At 43.0% G+C, this 16468-nt stretch overlaps 1 protein-coding gene across 2 annotated transcripts in view; it reads left to right on the forward strand.

Annotated features, from left to right (window-relative positions):
* The window catches only part of pou6f2 (POU class 6 homeobox 2), a 72492-nt gene that overhangs the window by 21541 nt on the left and 34483 nt on the right, over positions 1 to 16468 (forward strand). For both annotated transcript variants that reach the window (XM_061064655.1, XM_061064654.1), the window contains one exon: positions 3441 to 3660. In XM_061064655.1, the coding sequence (XP_060920638.1) occupies positions 3441 to 3660 (220 nt within the window). The remainder of the gene's footprint in view (positions 1 to 3440; positions 3661 to 16468) is intronic.

Genomic DNA, 16468 nt, shown 5'->3' on the forward strand with positions numbered 1-16468 from the left:
CTCAATGTCACCGCTCAACACACACACACACACAGGCAGCATCAGGTTTCCTCCACCCTCTTTAATAAGGCCATTCACCCTGCACTCAGTGTTACTCAATGACAGTCAGTCCTCATCAGGATAAACAAAAGAGGAAACATGAGCGCAGGAGAGCCATTTGAGAGGTTTGCAGGGTGAGAAATCCCCGGTGAAAGAGTCAATCTGCTGCAGGTGGAGATAAAGAATGAGCTTAATTAAAAGCACTCTTTTTTTTATTACAGATACCCTCGCTGGTCATAGCCACCGTTTCCGTAATAGATAAGAAAGGAAAAAAAAAAAAAGCGAGGAAAGAGAGAGCATCTTGAGCAGGCAGCAGTTAGAGTGTGAGCCTCAGCAGGCGGCTCTCAACAGTCACCATCTAATATATTAATGCTGTCAGTACAGTCTCTGTGAAGCTAACACTTTTCAGAAACAAAGGCGCTCCGCATGCCATACCCAATTCTCTTGTTCCAGGATCAATATGTTTTGATAGATTCTCGCTCCCGAGCCGGATATTGTTCGAACAACCATTATCCGATGGTAGTTTACCCAACATGAATCCACCTTCCTTCTCTTTCCCTCCTCGCAGTTAGGATGACAAAAGTCTGCTATCTGGGTGATTATGGGCAATTTCTCAGTGCCAGAGCTGCCAAGCAGACAGAAAGGCCTATTCTCCCCTGATGGGCAGAGAGGCTGGGTACCGCATCCAGTCCTGAGTGGGGCTGCTTCCCCATCCAGAGTCAAGCACACACCCGGTCTGTGCGCCCGCGTTGCCCCTAGGAGACCGCTCCTCACCATGCAGCTGTCAGGCCTGCCAAGCACCGAACAGCAGCTCTCCAGCAGCACCTATGGAGAGAAAAAGTGGCAGAACGAGACCTTCTAAACCTATAGGATTGATGCTGAGGCTTCCCATAGCTGAAGCTTGTTGTGTGGCTGCACAGAAGAGCTAATGATGTCGACGCTAAATGTATTCTAATCTCTGATTTTGATGTTTGCATGCAGATACAGAGCTCTCACCTCAGATAAACATCATAATCAGTCTTAAAGTGGCACAACAAACAGCCGTAAGTCTCAGATCTCTCGCATACTTGGGAAAAAAGATCTGCACAGCTTTTTCTCCTCGGCAGCTGCCTGTGTGCATAGCAGCTGCCTCTTTCTCCAAAGCTGCCTGTTATGATAAATAAATCAGGGCTACATCTGATAATTGCAGAATTGTCTTTTAATGTTATTCCCTTCTATGTGAGGCTGTCTTTGCTGTCAAGCCTGGCAATCTCATTTTGTTTGACTCCGAGATGAAATGTTCAAAGAGCGTCTTTGATTATGTGCTGCTCCGACTCAAGATTGCATTGAGTTTAAAATGCAAGATTAAACGTATGTCACTTACAGCTTACAAACGGGTCGCCTTTGTTTTTGTCCTTTGAGGATTCTTTGAGCTCCAGGATTATTTATTCATTTTTTTTTTAAAGTTAATGGTGAATGTCATTTTGAATGCTCTCAGAAGCGTCAGATATTGTCGTTTGTTACGTGCGGCTGCCGTGTATCAAAGCGAAGAGGCAATCCTAACGCCTGTTTGTGATTACTCCTGCCAGAAACAATCACCTCCCTCTGCTTGTTCTTGTTCTTCTAGCAGCTTAGGAACACAAACAGGTACTCATTTTGTCTCTCAGTGCAGAGATTTCAGCCTGAGATCTCCTGTGCTGTGTGGCTTTAAACCCTCGTGACCTGGTCCCTCTTAAACTGTGATCGCATGTATGTCGGAGCGGGTGCAGGCGTTCTGCACCATGCAGGGTTATCACAGTGACACGCCTGTCACCCAGGAGCACCGGGCTCGGGAGCACAGTGGGGTCTTCGCACCAGTCGGCCCGCTCTGCATCCTCTGCAAGCTGCACACACACACACCATGCAAAACAGAAGCAGATAGCTGACAATTGGAGTTAAAGGCTTGTGAGTGTGAGTCAACACAGTGCAGCCAGGCTTACCTAGCAACATGTAAAGGCTGCTTCACAGTGGACACAACACAAGCTGACACTGTACTTTTATCATTTTATCCCAAACCATTCAGTTCTGTGTTTTAAGCAGTGATTTCGTTGGCTCTCTGGAGTTTTCTGTCTGGGAGCTCCTCCTGCGTAAATCCACTTTGACGTGTTCGGACTCTGACATCATTTGAAAACAGTTTCATCAGGATGAATGAAATTTAAGATGTCATGTACTGTGTATTTGGAGAGATTTCAGCCACAGCACAAACCTTTCCCCACTTGTGGCTCAAAGCTCTCGATGAAAAATGTGTCGGTGTATTTCCAAACCCACTTCCTCTGAAAACACATTTGAAGGGATCTTCTGCTGAGCAAAATATCTCCGAGCGATACTTCTGATAACATATCTTTTCCTCTACGACTTCACTGCTTCCACTTTAACTAATGTGAATGAATGGATACGTGAAGAGACGAGAGTGATGTGTTATATCCCTCATCAAAAGGGTGAAGTGCTGTTACTTTTTTTTCTTATTTTGAAAAGCACTGTGTGTTTCAGGCACATTTCTGTGGTACCGGGGATTTGTTCAATGGGATGAAACACAAATCACTCTGCATCTCTGGGAAATAAAAAAAACCTCAGCTCTTTGGCAAAGATTGGATTTGATGTCTGTCAGTACCGACGGCAGTGTGTTTTTGACTGCCAGCGTGTGACACAGTGAAGCACAGAATTCATCAATTTATCAAAACACATTGATTAATGATACAGCCACTCTGGTGATGTCTGCTTTAATACTTTACCCATCTCAATTAAGCAGCCCAGAATAAACATACTGTATTATATTCAGTTATATGTAATATCTTTGCCTTGTATTTTACTTCTGCATAACAAGTATTCTGCAGAAATAAAAAATGCAGACACTAAATCATTAGTATAATTTACCGACCACTAGGGCTGGGACTCTTTGGGTGTCTCACGATTCGATTTTGATTCTTGGGGTCACGATTCGATTTGGAATCTATTTTCGATTCTAACCAATTCTGGATTCATGATTCAAAGTCTATTTTTTAATGAGTACATACTTCAGGATCTACTCCAGCCATCTTTGAGACTGGCTGGATTTCTTTTTGCTCTATTTGGCATTCTACTGAGTTAAAGAGCTAGCATTAGCACTTAGCAGGAAGTGACTGATTACCCCCCAAAAAAAAAGATTCTTGGAAGTTATGAATCTATTTAAAAATATGATTTTTACGTAACATTATGAGAGGAAAATTATTCTACATAATTACAAATCGGTTCAGGATGACACATTAAAGACTGTTCTTCCACTCCTTGTGAATCGTCACTGATGATCTTTCTGGTGCTGATGAAAAATGCTGTAATTATTTAACTAATGTTGACATGTGCTGTAAATGTGTGTTGTTTTTTTTTTTCCCTTTTCCGTGTTGCAGTCTCTCCTGGTTGCCCAGCAGCTTGCCAACGCGGTAGGCGGCGTGATGTCCGGGGCGGCCGCGGGTATGAGCCAACCCATCCTCATCCCTTTCAACGCAGGCGGACACCTGGGAGGGCAGCAGGGCCTCGTCCTCTCCCTGCCCACGGCCAACATCCAGAGCCTGGTGGCTGCTGCTGCTGCAGGGGGCATCATGACGCTCCCCCTCCAGAACCTGCAAGGTAAGAAAGATAGAAGAGTAGAAACACACTTTGTCATTAAAATAAAAACAGTTTGAACGTGATATTAAAGGAAGAGAACATGCAAAAGAATCCTCTTCTGGTGCTGAAAGGATGGCAAAATGTAAAACTCTGTGTCTTGTGTAACACTGATGCAGGATTGTCTGGGTCATTTGTGATGATTCATAGAACATGAGACGTTTGTTATACCTTCACTGCACAACATGGAGCTGTTTGTTTCTTCCTTGATAAAAAAAAAAAAAGCTTCTGAACAGGTAAGAATCCTTCAGGGGGTTGTATCCCAAAAAGCCCCTATCCTCAACTTGCCCAGAGGAACGGCCATATTAATTACAGGTCAACGTTTTGCAGTGCATCGCAAAAGCACTTTATGCCTCTTTCCTGTGCATAAGAGTGCACCGTACTTCACTTTCTTTTTTATCTCTTTCCACCTCATCTGTCCGTCCACATGGCTGTACTTATCCGTGCCTTTTAAACTTTAATGCCCAAGTGTTCTCTTTTGATCATAGTTGTAAATGGTTTTCATTTTAATGTTTAAAACATTGTCTCTTTTATACCATTAGATTGAAGGATGGATGGGGAAACCGTCGCTCATAAATCTTGGATGAGAGAGCAGCACTAATGTAAAAAGATGCCAGGCTACATGTAAAGCAGTGTGTTTTTTAGGATGGAGATTACAATAATGCCAGTGCAGCACAAAGTGCAGGGAAGGCTCCGTGTGGGGAAATGGATGGACAGATGCCCTGAGTGAGGAAATGTGGAGGTAGAAGCCTAATGGACACAAACATGCATAAATAACAGCAGCCATCGCTGTGGGCAGAGCTTTTAATAAACCCGCATCTATCCATTCAGCCCTTCAATGTATCCATCAGTAGTGGACGATAATGGGCCCAGCAGGCCCCTGTGACTCACACTTCAACAGATCTTCCTCCTGGTACGTGAGGATCAACCCAGAGGCTTCAGCGTTTTGATGAACTGATCAACAAACACATTGTCAGGGTGTCAGAACGCCAAAACAAACACCTTTCACTCAGCCTTATTGTCCACTGCTAAACAAACCAGCACACTCTGAATCCAGTGTCCTCATTCCTCGTCCATGAGAGAGAGCAGAAAAAAAAAACTGTGGAGAAATGCCTCTGTGGCAGATCTTTTTTTAAGTGTGTGGACTGACAGACTGCCTCTTCGCACGTCCTCTTATCTGAAGGGGATTCATTGAAGGGACCTCCGTGGAGAGAAAGTGACACAAGTCACGAGTGAAGCTAAATGTCTTGACTGTGTCCAGGCCCCTCTGGCCACGCGACGCTCCTCCACTCTCCCCTGTCTGAGTTCATCACAGCTCCGCTGAATGAGGCCTGCTGGCACAGCACCTCTGTCAGACAACTGCAGCTCTAGCCTCTGCCCCCATGTCCCCCCCCCCCCCCCGCGCCCCCTCCCAGCCCCTGCGGGTCTCCAGGCCTGATTAATCACAGATATAATACAGCGCCGTGCTGTCGCCGGGGAGCAGTCAGCTCATTTCACGACCTCAGGAGCGAGTGTGTTTTACAGCACTCACGCTGCTAGCTAATTAGTGTCAGATCAGACACAAGACAACTGTGAGGCACAGTAATGAGACTCCGGGAGGAGCCCAGCCAATGGCTGTATTTAAATGTAATGAGGCGGCTAATGACCAACTAATAAGGCTGTTTGTCTTGAGGAATGGGCGGCTGAGGGTGGAGGAATTGTATTTCTGCAGGCTTGTAGTCTTAGTCATAGAGTTTGAGTCATAATACAATATCTAAAAAGATAAATTAGATCAAGTTAGGGTGTTTTAGTCCCTATTGATGTTGTATTTTAATGAGGAGAATTAAATGCAGAGACAGAATGAGAACAAACAGACAGAACAGTATCTTTGATCCCATGTTTTGATCATGCTAATCAAAGCTCGCTCCGTTAGAATGAACGCTGCTGCGAGCTTTAGGAGTGTAGCTCTCTCAGACGGTGATGAATAACTATCACTGTAATGGGGTTGTGCTGTAACGTTGGAGCGGTTGCTTAAATAAAACTGAGCAGCATCCTGTGGCAGACTCAGTAAACACAAGCACCAGTGTAACTGGTTATTTGTCAGAATGATTTATGCCTGCGTACACGCAGTAAAAACAAATTCCCAATGAAACTAAACAAGGGAGAAAGTTATCTTTTGTGACAGAGTGCACACAATTCTAGCTGACTTCACAGAGGCAAAAAGTAGGTTGGGTCATGCTAGAGGTCTGTAAATACGACGGCTCATATGAATAAAAACATTATATGTGATTTGAAATATCAGTGTGTACAAAGAACCTGCAGATTTTCATTGTTAGATGTGATGCTAACTTTCCGCTGCATTTTTAATAGGTTTAGATTTCACATGATTTTATAACAAGCAAAGCATGATTACCATACTTGTAAAACTAGTTGTATCAAAGCACTGTACATGTAATGCCCAATGGGAGGAAGCAGAACAAAGTCTTGTCTGTCTGCTTCTTCTTCTTCTGTGACTCACTCAAAGGTAATGCAAGAAGCTAGTTTACTGGCGCTCTTTCATATTAATAAGCACATCCCATCTTATTTGCTCTCAGCAGAAAGCCAGGCAGCGCATCACATCAGAGGAGTGAGTTCTAATGGGGAGGTGCGAGCATTGTTCCTCTGTACTCGTCCGCAGGAAACACAAAACAGCTCTCAAGCTTCCCTGATAAAGGTCGACATCCCACTCACCTGCGGTAATGAGACCCGGTGTCAACGCCAATCAAAGGCGCGTCTGCCGTTTTGATGAAAACGCTCTGCGGTGTCGTTCGCAGGTTGCCAGTGTTGGCGCCATACAAATTAGGGAAATCACTCTGCTCATTACAGCACCAAAGGGTGGGCTCCTGGGGGAAGAGCCAAATGTTTCCACACTAGTTAGACATGTCAGGCTGCATCTCTTCTGCCTCAGCTGACTGCTGCTCCTTTAAGAGGTTAGATCACCGGGCCGAGCCACTGACTTAACCTCTGTCTGCTGTGGGAGTGCCTCCGTGTCCCTTTACCCATTATATTAGCCGAGCTGGAGAATTTCACGCATCCTTTTTGAGGTCGTTACAGCCTCACTAGTTGCTCATTGAGGACTTGTTTCTCTCGAGTGGACTCATTTTAGGATAAGAAAAGCAAAAAGCTATTGTTGGTGCAGCAGATGAGTGCATTTAAAAAAAGGACCTGGTGCAAAGAAGACCACATTTCCTCACATCAACATCTGCCATCTTAGCACAACAGAGGCCGAGCCCATCCCGTCTCCCTCATCGCTCTTTAATTCGAGGTGTTCTCGAGCACTATGTATTCCACGTCGTCCTTTAATGATTTAACTTTGCCGATGACTCGCAGGGGAGAGAGCTGCATTAAATAAATAACAGTGATAAAATGTAGACCTCATACATTTCAAAGCTAATGCAACTAGCGGTGCAATAGGAGCAGCTGCACACAGTCCTGGAGCGGTAATTTGATTGATTTGTTGTGACAGCAGCCAAATAATTGAGAGTGAGAGGTGCTGGCGGAGATGAAGCGCAGGCAGACGCAGGTTTTTTTTTTCGCCAGGCAAGTCCCAGCAGATATGGCACCCGGGTTCTCATCTCTGCCATTGATATCTGCCAGTGGTTTATTGTTTGTCTTCAATAAGCAGCTTGGAAACGCGCTGGGTTACCGCCTTTGCGACAGTTTGGCGGCGGGTAAAAAAAAAAGAAGAAGAAAAAAAAAAAAAATCACCAATCAAAATGTACAGAGGAGCGATGAGAGGGTGGGAATCAAACCCGCGCTGATGTGCTGGTTTACTGTACATCCGCATATGAACACACAGACACTCCCATGGGACTCATGATTTATACTCTGATGTCTGTTTTGAAGCAGAGATGTAAGTAAATTTCCCCCCCGGTGTTTCACTTGTTGCAGATTTGTTTTGAATTCAAGATACACGTATCTCATAACGGCACAAAATAAAAACAATGATGCTCGGTGCGTTTGAATAAACAGTATATGATACCTTATCGTATGTCTCCGGAGATATTTTTAAGTCTTGTCTCTGTGGTACGATACATCGCTTTGTTTTAACCTCCTGGCTCTTGACTCGTGTTAGGTTTCTGTGCGTGGTGGCCGTGTCACTCGGGCTCAGCCATGCCACAGGACAGGACGCGGCCTGAAATAGAAAGAAAAGAAGAAGGAGGGGGGGGGGGGACGATAATAGTGTTAATCAGATGTGGCTGCGTCTGCTCCTCCACAGCAAACCCTGACATCTGCCCTCACTGGTGAACACTGACGGAGGCTTTTTTTTTCTTGTTTTTGTTTTGTTTGTCCTGCATTGAACACAACACGGTCTCTCTACATTACACACTGTGTCTGCAGCGTACATGCAGAGTACGCAGTGTACTGCTCTTATTTAAATGCATGTTGGAGTAGACATGGAGCATTAGAGGTTTGGCTTTCTAAATCAGGAATCTGAAAGTCAACATGACAGATCTTTGAAATTAGCTTCCTTAAATGATGAGAAACATGCAGAATGATAGTCATGAAGCTCTTTTCTATTCCCTTAGCTCTTTGACAGATTATCCTACGCTTGCTGTAATTACTGTTTGTCTTTAAATGTGACACATGTACACTGCAGGGTCCAATCAACCAAATTAAGTTCACAAAAAATGACAATCTATGTGAACATTTTTAAACAAAACCATAAACGTCTCATCTCCTTTCAAAAATCTTAATTGATATTCTTTATAATAAATACGATTGTTGTTATCACCTGCTGTTTTTTATGCCTTTATTGAAGACACAGGACAGTGCATAGAGTCGGAAATCAGGTTCAGACAGAGTGAGAGAGTGGAGTATGACATGAGGGAAAGGAGCCACAGGTCGGATTCGAACCCGGGGCCAACCGCTTGGACGCCACATTAACCACAATGCTACCGACGGCCCTATTACCTGCTGTTTTGTATCATAATATAACAAAGAGTAAGGTCTTCTAGCTGCTCGTTTGCAAAGTGTCTTGAGATAACATTTGTTGTGAATTGGCGCTATACATACAAAGATTGATTGATTGATTGTTCATATTGATGAAACGTCCCGACAGTTATGTACACTCAATCAGGTTCATCCTCTCATTTCCACATTATTGGCCTCTTGTCCCCGCTGAGGAGATCGCCTGATCACCAGTCTGAGAAATCACTGAGCTGATGTGCATTATAATACATAATCGCGTGTTGTTTTCATGATATTTCCACAATTCCAGGAAAAGCCTTGACCACTTGGCCCTGAAGTTGTTTTGTAGAAATTACATCTCACTTTTTCACTCCCCCTCCCCCCCTCTCCTTCCACTCTGTTTCCCAAAGACTTGCTAAAGGTCTGCCATATTGCTGAGGTGTGATCCAGAAGCTTTCAGCAACAATCTTTAGTCAAGCATTTTAAATGAAAATTGATTTGTGATTTACATGGTCAGCGAGGGGAAAATGAACTTATGAAATGTTGTAAATGAAATATTAGACAAGGTGCAGTGGGAGAGAGCAGGCAGAGATGGTAATCTTGTGGAACTGGAATTCCCGCCTGGCAGAACTGGGTGACATTTTACATTTATCTGTGTTCTGCATGAGCTGTAATGTTAATGGTAATTTTATGGGACTGAACCGGAATGAAAATGGTGTTATCACCGATTGCTTGAAATGTGGAATTGTGTAAAGTAGCACAGCTGCATCCTTTATTTCCCCGTCCCCGGTAATGTGAGTTATTGCGTGATCTGTTCTCAGAGCTTGAATGTGTGTATTCAGCCTCTTTTTTTTATCAGTCTGTTCTGCTTAGAGCACCTCATATCACACACCTTCACCACTGGATGAAAAACACAAACTGGTTTATTTGGATATAAGTATGAATGCCACATTTCCATGTGAGTGTTTCTCGCATGTTTTCAGCCCGTCGTTCTTTTTGTTCTTGCTTTTCTCTCTGAATTAATCACAATCAGAAATACTTTATTGATCTCAGAGTCGTTACAGTCGCTCTTACACACAATATAGGAGTAGAAATACAGTTATAAACAATCGAAATCTGAATACAATAAGAATGTAAGTAAGATATAAAGATATAAGTACAGGAAATAGTTACAAGAATAAGAGACACAATAAGAATGCAGCTAAGCTACCTACCAAGCACGTCTTAATGATAATTAGTGCTGTACAAAAGCGCAGAGACTGAGGCAGAATATGTACACATTTTCAGGATTATTGCACAGTTTGTTTCAATATTGGACTTTGTGTTAATGGACAGATTATTGACCAGTTGTGATTCAGATTTACAGTATATCACATTTAATGGGACGTTAACGGAGGGTTCCTCATATTGTGTTGTGTTGTTATATCCATTTTGATGTCTTCTGTCTTTTTATAAACAATCAAGCGTCAGGTCAGGTAAAATAGATCCGTGAACAGAAAAAAATAGATACACGGCTGTCAAGAATTGATTTCAGTTTTAATTGTTTTTATTAATAAAATCCAAAGGAATAAGCCGACACAAACCTGCTCTTACCAAAACATCTTTCTATGCACTCTCCAGTTAGTGATGATTATGATTAAAATGCAAATCTAGGATTGACATCCCTCCTAGGGGTAGGGGGGGGCCCAGGTTTGGAAGTAATGATTTAAAACACTACATGTAAAGCACGACTTCGATACCTCCTCACTTTTAATATAGAACATAACATTATAATTTAAACAAACGTGATCGATATTGATCCATCATGAACTTAATAATACAAGCAAATCAATGTAGCATTACGCTCTGATCAATACTTCTTACACTCCGACCAGATGTTCTAATTTTGATCGATACGTTTGTGCACTGAATGTTTCCTGTTCCCTCTCCGGCCCGTGTGCAGCATGTATGGATTTTCATACAACTCGCTTTTTCCGTGTTTGAAAGAGAAAGGAAACCAAAGAAAGAACAAACAGAGTGATCCTGCAGCAGCAGCAGCAGCAGAGGAGGAGGAGGACGAGAAGCTGTGGGAGTCTGGGAGCCAGCGTGGATCACTCAGAGGTCGTTTTTAAACACGCCTCTCCAGTTCCCCGAGTGTGAAACCAAAGAGTTCGCGGTCACATTTGTCAGCAGATGGTATGGAACCAAACCCTCTCACCAGCAGGGACGTCTTAGCCGCTGCTAAAAGCTATCTGTGGTTACTAATTGCTGACCAGGGCCTAATTACCTTAATTAATGGCGGTGGTACCTGGGGGCCAGATTTGTGGGGCTTTTATCTGTATCAGTGCAGCTTAAGAGGTCCCGTAGGAGGCCAGAGGAGTGTGTAGGTCCCGTGGGTGCTATTTCTGGACTAACTGCAGACACATCACAGATGGATCCTGTGGCATCTGAACAGAACAGCGTGTTTGGAGAGAGATATCTGTTACTTACAGATCACAAGTAAACCTCACTAAGTACATCTCTGGCTAAAGAGGAGGGGGGGGGGGGGGTTCTTGCCTTCCTTCTGGGTGTATTTTCTACTTTTTTTCCTCCCTCATGCACAGGAGCCCGTTTTCTGAATTACACCGCCGTAATTCACAATGACAAAGTAGACTTAGCACCTTTTTCCACAGACCGTGGGGGGTTTTGTTCAGTGAGCTCTCACTGTGAAATTAGCCCGGGTGGTGCTTCTCATTTTCCAGCTGCAGTGAAATGGTTAAAAGACACAGATCAGCCGGTATGAAAATAGAACTGATTCAACAAAATCGGCTGCTTCCTCCTCACCCATCTAGCATAAAAAAAAAAACCTCCCCCCCTCTATTCTCCCACTTTTTTTTTTTCCTCCCTACCATCCCCATCCCCATCCTCACCCCCACCCCCCCTCCCCCCAGCCCCGTCAGGCACCTTGTGAGAAGGCTTGTAAGTTTCGGGTGCATACATTTCTTTTGATGATATATTGTCCCGCTGCGGAATTTCATTTACTGCTGCTGCCCTTTGCTGAACCTGTTGCTAGTCAGTGAGCACGATAAGCGTATAAGTAGCATGCTACTTCATTCATCATACATCGTTCTGGGCTCTCAAATATCTCATATGCGATTCAGGAAGAAACTACTAAACCGGCACAAAGGATCCCACCAGGATCAGCTGAGGTTCCATTTAACACTGTGTACAAAATAGAGCACACTCTGTATTATTATCAAATACACATTTCCAGCGTTGCATCTACAAAACATTAGCCTGCATCTCATGGTGTACATGTTGTTTATGTAGCACAAGGGGGAAATGTATCTCAAGTGCAGTGCTCGTGTTGTACATAATTCCATTCACATTGCACATTTTTCAATGCATGCATTTCGAAATCTGTTTTTTCCCTCAATCACAGTGGCTGCTCTGTGTTGTATTAAACAGCATTAATAATCACAAGAGGCTCAGTGTCACTCAGAAGTCTCCACATCACTAAGGCAGACAGTGTTGTGCTGCTGGGCATGTTGTGCTGTGTGAAAGTGCTTACACGCTCCCTCAGACAACCAAAGGGAATAATTAAAGACAGAAGATGGAGGCAGAAGAATGGAAAGCAAATCCCATTGTTTGGGGTTATTTCATCCCACTGAATTTCTTTCTCTCACTTTCTTTCGTTCTCTTCTCGCATTCCTCTCCAAATGCACTGTGGGTATGTGGCGCGCTATCAAAAGCATATGTAAGTGAAGCAGCGCAGAACAAAAGCCCTATGATGTCCTCCTCATACCCACATTGTCTTTTGATTATTCTACAATCATTTCATATCTGCGTAAGTTGGGAAGGAAGGCAAGGCTTAATAATCCCATAATATACAATACTTTGGCTGCTCAGAAACCCACAATGCGCTGCTTATTCTTGATTTGTTCTCCTTTTTCTCCAGTGATTTCTTCAAGCCTTCAATATCCAAGTTGTTACCAAAATAATCCGCAATTAAATTCAAATTTAAGGTGAACTAGACGATTAGAGCGACTCTACTCCACTCCATTTCTGGAGCAGTAAATGCATCCCCTCAATCTCTCTCTGCTTTTACTGTCAGTCAGAGAGCACTCAGTCATCTCTGTGCATCAGCCCCGCAATATTGATTTTTCCACCCACAGAAACAGCCGCATGAACATAAATTTTGCATGAGGCTTTTACTCGCGGCCTCCGCTTTGGTCTGACGACACATGATGGGACCATGAACACGCTGTAATAACCCAGTCTGTCCTGCCAGGCAGACAGCCTCTTTTTTTTCTTTTCTTTTTTCTTTCATCGAGGGGCGCGGGGTCCGGCACCTTGTGGACTCTGAAGGACAAAAGCAAGAGACCCCGTACTGGGACCCAGAGTGCAAAGTCCTGTGCGAGTAGTATATAAATAAGAGTGTACAGTATGTCCATAAACAAGAATACAGAAGAGATCTATTTGGTTTTGTTCTTACTTTTATTATAGACACATTTGAGGTATTATATATAACACTGTAGTTAACATAGGTTGTGTATAGCTTTACATATTTCCCTTTAAAGGATATCTCATCAAGTCAAAGAATCAAAACTTATGACAAAGCACTAGCAACAAGCTATTCTCCTTTATATTTCAGTTCTAATCCTTCTGTCAATTTTAAATGAACGCTTAAGCCTCATGCCATTATTATTTTTTCCCCATGTAACTTGGACTCTGAGACATTTTTTGTTTGTAACCTAAATAAAGACAGAAGTTAGAGCAGACTTCAGACACAGAGGGACAACATCACATTCACTGTGTTTTTCTTAAAGGGGACATATTATGAAGAATCCACTTGTACAGTGTTATTGAACATATATTTGGGTAACCTGAGTATCTACCGACCCATAAAATGTGAAATAAACCCACCCAGTCCTTTGTTTGTGTTCTACATAAGTCTTACAAAACAGAGAAAAATGCTCCATTTCAAATTTGCTCTCCTTGTGATGTCACAGTGGGATTCTGGTAAAGTAAATCCCCTCCCCTCCCCTGGTATCTCCACCCATGGACTCCATTGCATTTAAAGAGACACACACACCAAAACGGAGCGTTCTGAGAGAGCTGGTTTATACAGGGTCACAAACCTCCTCTGGTGCTTGATTCATGTTATATTTTGACCAAAGCACAGCACAGATGTTTCATTTAGACCACAGGAGACTATTTGAAAAGGGGGATAATATGTCTTCTTTAAAATGTCCACACTGAACCATTAATTAAACTGATCGACGGACCTTCAAGCATTGAGAGTATCTCGCTGGAGATCAAATATGCACTCTCGTTTGCACATAATGAGGTAGCAGCGGTCAGGGAAAGAAGCTATAATCCTTATCATTTTCTCTCCGTTTGGAAATAGGGAAATTAAACTCCATCTTCCCCTGCTTCTGACCCCCTGGAACTCTCTTAAGGGCCCCAAGAGGTCCCTGGACCACACTTTGGAAATCAATAAACTAGCGTTAGCAACACACAAAAGGGCAGCATTATCGAGCACACGGGGATATTCTTGTATGTGTAACATCTCCATGGAGAGGATTTGATTCTTTGAAACGCTTCCCCCCAGAGTGAGAATTCTACAACACAGCTTGATATTGCCTTGCATCACAAAGTGAAAGCATTATCTCCGGATCCCTACAAGCGATGTGGTTTACTCTTGAAAATCCTGTTGCTCCGCGACTCCGCTCAAATCTTAACTGCCTTTATTTTTTTTTCTGTTGTGGCTGAGTTCCTCCCGCTGCACGACTGAAACAGTGATATTGCCTGCTGTGGCTCTGAGTAATGTTTTTATTCAGAGGCTCTCTAGTTCCTTTAACATTTCATTTTCTCCGTGTTTATTCCAGACATTACAAAGGCAGGAATCCGTTTTCCATTCCTTTGATAACCAATTGTGTGTTCTGTATTCACTGGTTAAAGGAATGTGACACTAAACTGGTGTTCAGGTTGTGTTAAGAAAACAGTTTTCCTGCTTTCTTTGATGATCAACACTTTGTTTTTTTTGTGTGCTCAATATAGAAAATAAATTAGATTAATTTCCCCCTGTGTCCCAAAGGGTAGATTTTATAATCCCGTTACTTGTTTTTAAACCACTTAACGGTCTCAGGCCTAAATACCTCTCAGATCAACTCACCTTGTATGAGGCACCCAGACCCCTTAGGTCATCTGGGGCAGGCCTCCTCAGTGGACCTGTACCCCTTAGGTCGTCTGGGGCAGGCCTCCTCAGTGGACCTGGACCCCTTAGGTCGCCTGGGGCAGGCCTCCTCAGATAAGAACCAAGCAGGCTGAGGCAGCTTTTGGTTCTTGTTTTTTTAAAGGTTATTTTTTGGGGCTTTTTTAAGTCTTTATTTAGAGAAAAGACGGTTGATAAAGTCGTATGTTATGGAGAGAGAGAGAGACACTTAACCCCAAGTTAGCTCCCGCTGTTTTGGCGGCAGGGTATGAATAGATTAGCTAATACTGATGGTCACTTCACATGGCAGCCTCTACCATCAGTGTGTGAATTCTCCATTTGCCATAAAACAATAATTTCTGTTGTGATTTCAATGTGTCCAAAAGTGATCATCGTAAAAGTGCGAGGTACAAAAAAAAAGGCTTTTTTTTTTTTTTTTATCCACTCGATCCATATACGAGTGCTCTGATTTAATCCAGCGAGTAAAAATGACCTTCCTTTGACCACCTTTGTAATTACCACTTCTCATAGAGTCTAAATCTCCTTACCTCCAGTGGAGTAATTATCAGAGTGACTCACTGAAAAGGCAATTGAGACGGTGGTTTATGGACTCCCACAGTGGAACGTGAGGCAGAGCAGTAATGGGGAGCTTGTTTGTCCCCTCTCACCTCTCTCGTTAGAGAATGACAGCTGTATTTAGACTAGAGCAGTTCCTGAAAAATATACAAGGTGGGTGACATTGGATGGTTTCATTAACTCCTGACGGGCTCCTCTTGACGCCTCTGATTGGCTCTTAATTTACATCACCCGAGAATGATGCTAACGACATATTAAAGCTGTGAGCGCTGATGTGGGATTAGGGCTTTTTTTTTTTTATTGTCGGAGCGCTGCACTTATTCCAACTGAGAACTACTTCAGCTACACATACATATGATGAAATCATTCACACAAAAGCTGGTTTGGACTTTGAACTCAATCGTTCTTCTCATTTAATGTGAGCTCTACTTTTACCTTTTTTAACGCCCAGAAAACTTGAATCCCTTCTACTGGGGATGACATATCGCCCTTTCGTCTGACCCTATTTAACGCTATGTGAAAGACACAGTTTAGTGAAAGTCAGTCTGAGTTCCCTTTGTGCGGATGTGATTAAAGCTACACTGCTGTTACACTTCATATCGGCCTTGACTGGCCTCCTCTAAGAGCACCAAGTCATGACTAAATGCTTCAATAGATGTTTTTGTCATTCTGGAAATGCTTAAATTAACCGTGGAAATGACTTTTTACATGAGTGTATTGAAGGTAATAATACAATGAAAGGAAGTGAAGAAAAAGTATCGTGGCTCAATTCATAGTTGTCCTGATTTTAGAGGCTAAACCTTTGAAGATTACAGATATCAGGTGCAAATTGTAAAACACAAACACAGATGCAGACAGAGTCCAGTATCGTTGTTGTAATATGTCGGTCGAGTTGAAGAACTTTTTTTACATGCATTTAAATCAAATAAACATTACCACATTTTCCTCCAATTCTTTTTTGCATTAAGCAGCGTAGTATCAGAAGTCTTACAGCGTTTGGCTTCTGCTCAGACTACACCTGTGCACATCCATGCACACTTTAAGGATACATAAGGAAGCAGCTGTACACCTCGCTGTTGTGCATCAAGAGGA

Source organism: Labrus mixtus, chromosome 19 (genome assembly GCF_963584025.1).
Source record: "Labrus mixtus chromosome 19, fLabMix1.1, whole genome shotgun sequence".
Lineage (NCBI taxonomy): Eukaryota > Metazoa > Chordata > Actinopteri > Labriformes > Labridae > Labrus > Labrus mixtus.